The sequence below is a fragment of the Penaeus japonicus genome, unplaced genomic scaffold (genome assembly GCF_977035675.1).
Source record: "Penaeus japonicus unplaced genomic scaffold, GWHDUDI00000001_assembly GWHDUDI00000038, whole genome shotgun sequence".
Lineage (NCBI taxonomy): Eukaryota > Metazoa > Arthropoda > Malacostraca > Decapoda > Penaeidae > Penaeus > Penaeus japonicus.
Genome location: NW_028234440.1, coordinates 5,246,366 through 5,256,365, shown reverse-complemented (window position 1 = coordinate 5,256,365; position 10,000 = coordinate 5,246,366). Strand labels below are relative to the sequence as shown.

The window sequence follows — 10,000 nt, the reverse complement described above, 5'->3', positions numbered from 1 at the left end:
CTCTTTTGTTGGTACATATGGATGGATAAATGAGTAAAGAAACACACACACATCACACTCTCGCCTCACACAGTACTTGGATAGTTTTGTGTGTGTGTGTGTGTGTGTGTGTGTGTGTGTGTGTCTGGTGTGCTGAGAGTGTGGGTGTGTGTTGTGTGTGTGTTGGTGTGTGGTTTGGTGGTGTCACTGTGGGTGTGTGAGTGTGTCAGTTGTGTTTATGAGTGTGTGTGTGTGTTAGTGTGTGTGTGTGTGCGAGTGGGTGTGTGTGTTGTGGGTGTTGTGTGTGAGTGTGTGGTGTGTGTGTGTGTATGGTGTTGGTGTGTGAGTGCCTGTGTGTGTGTTGATGGGTGTGGGGTGTTGGGTATGTGTGTGTGATGGGTGTTGTGTGTGTGTGAGGTGTGTTTGTGTGTGAGTGTGAGGGAGTATGTGTGTTTTTGTGTGTGTGTGTGCCTATGAGTGTGTGTGTCTGGGGCGTGTGAGTGTGTTGAAGTGTGAGGTGTTTGTGTGTGTATGTGTGGTGTGTGTGTGAGTGTGTGAGTGTGTGTGTGTTGTGTGTGTGTGTGTGTGTGTGTGTCTTCTCTATCACTCACTATCTCTCCCTCAATCTCTCTCTCTATGGTTGTGGAGTGTGTGAGTGTGTGTGTGTGTGTTGTTTTTGTGTGTGAGAGTGGAAGAGATGTGAGAGGGTGTAGTGATGGTGTGATAGAGTGTGTGCTGTGTGTGTGTGTTTGTGTCGTTATGTATCTGGTTAAGAGTGAGTTGATGTGAGTGTTTGTGGTGTGTGTGTTGTGTGTGTGTGTGTGTGTGTGTGTGTGTGGTCTCTCTGTGGTCTGTGTCGTGGTGGGTGGCTCGTATGTGTGAGTTGGGTGTGTGTGTGTGTGTGTGAGTTTGAGTGAGAGTTGGGTGTGTGTGTGTGGGTGAGGGTGTGAGTGTGTAAGTGTGTGTGGGTGTGTGTGAGTGAGTGAAAGTGGAGTGAGAGAGTGTGTGTGGGAGATTTATTTTGTGAGAGTGGTGTGTGTGGTGGTGTGTGTGTGTGAGTGTGGTGTGATGTGTATGTGTGTTGTCTTTATGGTGGTGTGTGTGTTTGTGTGAGGTGTGTGTGTGTGTGTGTGGTGTGTGAGTGGGTGGGTGGGTGGTTAGCTGAGTGGTATGTTCTGATGTGTGTGCGTGTGCGTGTTCGTGTGCGTGTGTGTGTGTGTTGTATGTGTGTGTGTGGGTCGTGTCGGTGTGTGTGTCAGGAGTGAGTGAGTGTGTGAGTGTGTGTGAGTGTGAGTGTGTGTAGTGTGTGTTGTTTGTGAGGGTCTGGGAGAGAGTGATAGCCTTGGTCTGTGTGAGTTTGATGTGAGGGTGTGTAGAGAGTGGGTGAGAGTTTGTTTGAGAGTGTGTGTGTGAGGGTGTTGAGGAGACTCATGGGTGTGATCAGGGTAGAGTGTTGTGAGTGTGTGAGTGTGAGTGTGAGTGTGTGTGAGTGTGAGTGTGTGTGTGTGTGTGTGTGTGTGGGGGCGGGGGGGGGGGGTGTTGTGTGTGTGTGTGGGTGTGTGGTGTGAGAGAGAGAGTGTGTTGTGGGTTGAGGTGTGTTAGTGTGTGTAGGTGTGTGAGTGTTTGAGTGTGTGTTGGTGTGAGTGTGGTGAGTGGGTCATGGGTGTGTCAGTCTGAGAGGAGTGTGTGTGTGAGGGTCAGTTTAGTGGTGTGTGTGGTGTAGTGCTGAGAGTGTGTGTGTGTGTGTGAGTGAGAGTGGTGGGACTGGGGTGGTGTCTGAAAGTGAGTGTGAGTGATGTGTGTGGTGTGTGTGTGTGTGTGTGTGTGTGTGTGTGTGAGTTAGGGTGGTGGGGTAGTGTTTGCGTGAGTGTGTGAGGGAGTAGTGTGAGGTGTGTGTGGAGTGTGTGGTGTGTGAGAGTGTGTTAGATGAGTGAGTGTGTGAGTGTGGGTATGGTGTTTCAGGGGGGTGTTGTGATGGGAGTGTGAGTGATGAGTGGATGAGTAGAGTAGAGTGTGTGTGTGTGAGTGTGTGTGTATTGTCTCTCTCTCTTGGTGTGTGGGAGGCTCTCTTACCATAACTCTACTCTCTCAAGTCTGTCTGTCTGTTCTGTTGTGTGTGTTGTGTGTGTGTGTGTGTGTGTGTGTGTGAGTGTGGGGTGTGTGTTTGTGTTGTGTGGTGTCTGTGTGGTGGAGGGTGTGTTGGTGTGTGTGTGTGTGTGTGTGTGTGTGTTGAACGTTGTGTGGGTTGTGTGTGTTGTCTGGGCTGTGTGTGTGTGTGTTTGTGTGAGTGTGGGTGTGTGAGTGTGTTGGTGTGTGTGTGTGTGTGTGTGTATCAGGGTCTCTCTATCTCTCTCTCTGTGGGTGTGTGTGAGTTGTGAGTGTGTGTGTGTGTCGTGTGAGTGTGTGATGGTGTTTGTTGGCTGGGTGTGGTGCTGTTACAGGTGTGTGTGTGTGAGAGTGAGTGTGTTTGTGTGTGTGTGTTGTGTGTGTGGTGTGTATTGTGTATGGTGTGTATGTGTCTGTGTCCTCTGTCTGTCTCTTTTAGGGTGTGTGTGTGTGTGTGTGGTGGTGTGAGTGTGTGTGAGTGTGTGTGTTGGTGTGTGTGTGTGAGTGAGTGTTGTGTGTGTGGGAGGAGTGAGTGAGCGAGATGATGTGTGTGTGTTGGTGTTTGGTGTGTATGGCTGTGTATGTGTGGGTGTGTGTTTGAGTGTGTGTGCTGTGTGTGTGTGTGCTGTGTCACTGTGTGTGTGAGTGTCTGGTGTGTGTGTGTGTGTAAGTGTGTGTGTGTGAGTGTGTGTGAGTGTGTGTGAGGGTTGTGTGGGTGTGGGGGGTGTCTGGTGGGTGTGTGTGTGTGTGTGTGTGTCAGGAGTTGTGGTGTGAGGTGTGTGTGTGTGTGGTGTGGGTGTGTCTGTGTGACTGTTTGTGATATTTGTGTGTGTTTGTCTGTGTGAGTGTGTGTGGTGTGTGTGTGTGAGTGGTTGTGTGTGTGTGTGTGTGTGTTTCAGTGGCTGTGTCTTATGGGTGTGTGTGTGTGTGTGTGTGTGAGTGTGTGTGTGTGTGGGTGTGTGTGGTGTGTGAGTGTGGGTGTGTGTGTGTTGTGAGTGTTTGAGTGACGTGTGTGTGAGTGTTGTGTGTGTGTGTGATGTGTGTGTGTGTGTGTGTGTGTGTGTGAGAGTGTGGTGTGTGTGTGGGATCAGGGTGGTATGGGGTCTGAGTGTGTGTGGTTGTGTGTGTGCGTGTGTAGGTGTGGTGTGTGTGTGTGTGTGGTGAGTGTGAGTGTGGGTGGGTGTGAGTGTGGGTGTGAGTGTTGGGTGGGTGTTGTGTGTGTGAGTCTTTGAGTGAGGTGTGTGTGAGTGTTGTGTTTTTGTAAGTGTGTGATTGAGAGTGAGGAGAGTGTTGTGGTGGGTCTGGTAGTGTCATGGGTGTGAGTGTGAGTGTGTGTGTGTGTGGGGTGAGTGAGTGTGTGAGAGTGTGTGTGTGGTGTGTGTGTTGTGGTGTGTGTCTGGTGGGGTGTGGTGTCTGTATCTGGGGTGTGGTCTTGAGTGGAGATTGGTGTGTGTGTGTGTGAGTGTGTGAGTTTGGTGGTAGTGATGTGTTTGTGATGGAGGTAGTGTGTATTGTACAGATGTGTGTAGAGTGTGTTGATGAGAGAGATTGAGAGATGAGTGGTGAGTGTGAGTGTGGGTGAGTCAGTGTGGAGACTCTCTATGACACACTACACATCTCCATCACACTCACACCTTATATATTATATTAATTATTATATATATTATAATATTATTTATACATTAGTATATTATATTAGAATAATTTAATTTTTTATTTATTATTAATTTTTTTTAATTTTAATTTATATATTATAATTATATTTTATTAATTTATTTTATTTTATTTTGTTTTATTATTTATATTTATATTTTTAATTATTATAATATATTTTTTATTTATTATTATCTTATTATTATTCTTATGTAATTTTATTTTTAAGTAATTTTTTTATATTTTTTATTTTTTTTGTTTTTATTTATTTTCATTTTTTTTTATATTTTTTTTTTTTTTGTTATTTATATTTTATTTTATTTTTTTATTTTTTAACATTTTTTTTATTTATTTTAAATTTTTTTGATTTTTTTTTATAATTATATATTTAATTTTATTTTTTTATTTATTTTTATATATTTAAATATTTATTTTTAATTATTATTTTATTATTTATATTTTTTTTTTAAATATTATATTATATTTTTTTTTTATTTTTTTTTTTAGTTATATTAAAATTTTTCTTTATCATTTATTTCTTCTATTATTTTACTTTTTTTATTATTTTCTTATATTTATATTTTTTTATTTTTATTTTTATATTTTTTATTTTATTATTATTTTTTTATATTTTTAATTTTTTCTTTTTTATAAATATTATTATATTTTTTATTTTATTTTTTTATTTTCTTTTTTATTTTTTATTATAACCTTTTATTTTTTTTATAATTTATTTTATTTATATTATTATTTGTTATTATTTATTTTTTATACTTTTTTACATAGTTTTATATTTATATATTTTTATTTTTATTTTTTATTTTTAATTATATATTTTTTTTTTAAATTTTATATATAATTTTATTTTTTTTTTTTTTATATTTATTTTTTTTTTAAATATTTTTTATATATTAATTTCTATTTTTTTTTATCAATTTTATTTTTTTTTTAATTATTTAATATTTTATTTTAATTTTATATTATTATGTATTTATTTTAATTAAATTTTTATATTTTGATATTTTTTTTATTTTATAATTTTTTTTTTAATTTTTTTCTTTCATTTTATTATTTATTTTATATTAATTTTACTTTATTTTTTAAACATTTATATTTTTTTATTTAACTTTTTTTATAATATTTATATTTATTTATTTTATTTTTTAATTAATTTTTTTATTTTAAAATTATATTATTATTATATTTTTATTTTTTTTTTTTATTGTTATTTTTATTAAATTTTTTTATTATTAATTTTTTTTTTTTTTTTTAAATATTTATATATTTTTTTTTAATTAATTTTATTTTTTTATAATTTTTATTTATTTTTTATTATTTATTTTTTTATTAATTTTTATTTTATCTTTTATTATTTATATTTATTTAATTATTATAATTTATTTTTATTGTCTTTTTTTTAAATATATTTTTATTTAATTTTAATTTTTTTAATTTAATATTTAACTATATTTTGATTTTTTTTATATTTTTTATTTCTTTTTTTATATTTAATTATATCTATTTTTTAATAATTTATTTTATTATATTAGTATTTTTAATTATTTTTTATTTTTATATAATTTTTTTTTTATTTTTTTAAGTATTTATTTTTTATTAATATTTTAATTTATTATTTCTTATATAATTTTTTTTTTATTTATTATTATATTTTTATTTTAATATATATTTTATAATTAATTGTATATAATTAATTATATTTTATTAAATTTTTTTATTTATTTATAATTTTATAATTTTTCTTATAAATAAGTTATTTATAATTTATATTAATTATATTTGATTTTATTTATATTAATTCTATTTATTTTTATATATTTTTTATCAATATAATTATTATATTAATAACTGTTTTTATTACTTAATTAAATAGTTATATTATATATTATTATTTATTTCTATTATATAATAAAATATTACTATTCATCATATTATTATTAAAAATATATTAATATTTATTTTTAATTATAATTATCTTTAAATCCATTTATAATTTTTATTTTATATTTATTAATATATATATATTTTATTTTATTATTATATTAAAATATTATTTTATTTTTTTTTTTTTTTATTTTTTTTTATATTTTATTATATATATTAATAAATTATATAAAATATATAAAAAATATATATATTTTATATAAAATTTTTTTTATATATATATAATATTTTATATATTTTTTTTAAAAATACCCCAAAAAATATATATATTTATAAAAATATATATATATATTATATTTTTATTATAATATTTTATATTTTTATAAATATGTTGTGTGTGGGTTTGTGGTGGGTGTTTTGGGGGTTGTGTGTGGGTGGTGGTGTGTGGTTTGGGTGGGTGGGATGTGTTGGTTGGGGTGTGGGTGTGGGGTATTGGTGTGTTGGGGGTTTGTGTTGTGGGGGGTGGTGGTGTGAGGTGTGGGGTTTGGGTTTGTGTGGTGTTGGGTGGTGTTGTGTTGGGGGTGGGTGTGTGTGTGGTGTGTGAGTTGTGTGTGTGTGTGTGTGTTGGTGTGTTTTGTTTGGGTCGTGGGTGTGTGTGTGGTGGGTGTGGGGTGTGTTTTACTCTTTTTTTATTTTTTTATTTATATGGGTGTGGGTGTGTGCTGTGTGTGTGTGTGTGTGTGGGTGGGTGTGTGTGGTTGTGTGTGTGTGGGTGTGTGTGGTGTGGTGTTGTGTGAGGTTGTGTGGGTGGGTGATGTATGTTTTGGGGGTTGGGGGGGGTGGTGTGGGTGGGTGTTTGGTGGGTGGGGTGTGTTTGTGGTTGTGTTGAAGTGAGGTGGTGTTTGTGTGGTGGGTTTTTGGGGTGTGGGGGGTGTGTGGGGTGGGGGTGTGGGGGGTTTGTGTGGGGGTGGGGTGTGTGTGGTGTGTGTGTGTGTTGTGGGGTTGTGTGGGGTGGGTGGGTGGTGTGTGTGTGGGGTGTTTTTGGTGTTGGTGGGTGTGTGTTGTTGTGTGTGTGGGGTGGGTGTGGTGGGATGTGTTGTGTGTTGGTTGTGTGTGTGTGTGTGTGTGGGTGGGGTGTGTGTGTGGTGTGTGTGTTTTTTGGGTGGGTGGGAGGTGTGGGGTTGGGTTTTGGGTGTTTGTGTGGGTGAGGGGGTGTGCGAGTGTGTGTGTGTTGAGTGGTGGTGAGGTTGAGTGTGGTTGTGTGTGGTGTCGGAGTGGTGTGTGTGTGTGTGGTGTGTGTTGTGTGGGTGTGTGTTAGGCTGTGTATGTGTGGGGGGTGTGTTTGTGTGAGTGTTGTGTGTGTGTGTGTGTATGTGAGTGTTCGTGTGACTGAGTGTGTGTGTGAGTGTGTGGTGAGTGTGTGTGTTGTGTTTGTGTGCGGGTGTGGGTGAGTGGGTGGGGGGGGGGTGTATGGGTGGTTGTGTGTGGTGGTGTGTGTGGAGTGTGTGTGAGAGTGTGTGTTACCTGGTCTTAGTTAGTGTGTGGTGTGTATGTGTGTATGTTTGTGTTTGTGTGTGTGTGTAATGTTGTGTGGTGTGTGTGTGTGTGTGTGTTTGAGCCACTGATGCTGTGTGTGTGTGTTGTGGGTGTTTCTGTAGGATGCGCCCCAGTTCGTGCACATCGTGTGATAGTAGAGTCCTAGCTCAACCTAGCGAATAGCTCACGCTCCGTGTACCCGGCACTATTGTCGAGACGAATCGCCCTCTTGTGTCGTTTGTGTGAGTGTGTGTGTGTCGTGTGTGAGTGTGGTGGGGGTGTGTGGGCACCTTGTACGTGTGTGGTGTGTGTGTGTTGTGTGTTCGTGTGGTGTGTGTGTGCGTGGGTGTGTGTGTGTGTGAGTGTTTTGGTGGGTTGTGTGTGTGTGTGTGGCTATGGGGTGGGTCATGTGGTAAGGTGTGTGGGTTGGGGGGGTTTGTTGTGGGGTGTGTGTGTGTGTGTGGGGGGAGTGTGTGTCGGGTGGGTGTGAGTGTGTGGGGGGTGTGTTGTGTGTGGGTGTGTGTGGTGTGGGTGTGTGTTGTGTGTCCACTGTGTGTGTGGTGTGTGTGTTTTTGTGTGTGTGGTGTGTGGTATGTGTGAGTGTGTGTGTGTGTGTGTGTGGGTATCGGTGCCTGTTTGGGTGTGTGTGTGAGTGTGTAGGTGTGGGTGTGTAGGTGTGTCTGGGTGTGGGTGGGTGTATGTGCGTGTGTGTGTATGTGGGTGTGTGTGTATGTCTATAGGTTGTGTACATTGGTGGATGTGTGTGTGTGTGTGTGTGTGTGTGTGTGGTGTGTGTGTGTGTGTTGTGTGTGTGTGGCGTGGGTGTTGTGTGTCATTGTGTGTGTGTGTGTGCTGTGTGTGTGTGTGCTGTGTCACGTTGTGTGTGTGTGTGTGTGTGCTGTGTGTGTATGTGTGTTTATCTGCACTAACATATCAATCCTCTATCTATTCATCTATGTGTGTGTGTGTGTTGTTGTGTGTGTGTGGGAGTCCGTGTGTGAGAGTGTGTGTGTGTGTGTGTGATTTTGTGGGATGTGTGGTCTGGTGGTTGTGTGTGACTTATTTTGTGGAGTTGAGTGTGTGATATGTCTGTATATTATATTTATATATATATATATATATATATAGTATATATATATATATATTATACGATATTATTTATATATATGGAAAAGTAATATATATATATACTGTACATTATATACATTGTATTATTTAGATATATATGGACATGTTAAATATTGATAATTTTTAGATGTTATATATTTATATAGAAATATATATGTATCATATATATATGTATGTATATATAGTATGTATATATATATATGTATAGTATATATATATATTAGATATATATATATTCTATATATATATTACGATATATGTATATGTATATAAAATGTTATCTTGTAGAAATATATATATATGTTATATAGATACATTAGTATATAATATATATATATATATAAATATATAATATATATATAAATATATATGTACATGTATATAAATTTATATATATATAATATATATATATAAATAGTATATATATATATGTATATATAGATATATAATGATATATTATAGAACCAGTTAAGAATTGATATACAATATACATATTTATATATATATATATATATATATATATATATATGATATACATATATATATATATATAGATATATATATTATTTATATTAAGGTATATATATATGTATACATATTCATTTATTTGTTCTATAATTTTTTTTTTTTTTTTTTTTTTTTTTTTTTATTTTTATATATATATATATATATATATATATATATATATATATATATATATATATATATATATATATACTATATATATATATTATCAATATATATTATATATATATATATCATATATATAATATATATATATATACCACACAACACACACACTCACGACACACACACATATATATATGCATATATACATATAAAATACATATATATATATATGTAAAAATAATATATTTATATGGATATTATATAGTATATATATAGATATATCATAGATAATATATAAGTATATATATATATATATATATCTAACACAAAGACACACACACACACACAACACACAGTAGCCACAGCACCACATCGACACACATATATATATGCATATATACATATATATATAATTCGTTTGTGTATCTGCATGAGCATCTGCCTGTACTCACGAGGCCGGGCCAGGTGTCCGGAGTGCTGAGCTCCGCCGGGCCGCCTCCGAGGAAGATGTTCGAGGCCAAGGCTGGAGGGTTCTCTGCTGAGCCATACTGTTTAGAGGAAGGAATAAAAGATCATCTGAGGTCTTCAGGATCGCCCTTTTCATGGTTAGTATAAAACTTAAGTAGATATCCATAGGTGAAGCCTAGGATTGGCCATCCTAGAAACATTTGGCCACCGCGTTCTTGACATCCGTGCCCCCCCCCCCCCTCTTTCATGTCATTCGAATACAAGAGGAGACTCAAGCTGACCTATGCAATGAAACCCCAAACAGTTACTGGCCTCACGGGCGCCTATTCCTTCGTTAACAAACAACATTCCTTCTCGAAACGGAAGTGAACACAGAAACGTATACACATAGATGCAATAAAACCACCACAATAAGAACTGTGCGGCTGTGTTTTATGCAACCGTTCTTCAACTCACATCAACACATACACATGTAAACACTTGTTGAAATAAAACAGCCACAATAAGAACGTAATCAAAGTCGTTAGTTAAATTCCGTTCTTACTGTGTTTAATTGCATCTATGTGTACATGTTACTGTATTTGGTTTTGTTTCATGT

The 10,000-nt window shown here is 35.5% G+C and overlaps 1 protein-coding gene across 1 annotated transcript in view; it reads right to left on the bottom strand.

Annotated features, from left to right (window-relative positions):
- Positions 1-10,000, bottom strand: part of LOC122265570 (uncharacterized) — a 23,580-nt gene that overhangs the window by 7,297 nt on the left and 6,283 nt on the right. The window contains exon 7 of the mRNA XM_086532907.1: positions 9,387-9,482. Coding sequence (XP_086389033.1) covers positions 9,387-9,482 — 96 coding nt within the window. The remainder of the gene's footprint in view (positions 1-9,386; positions 9,483-10,000) is intronic.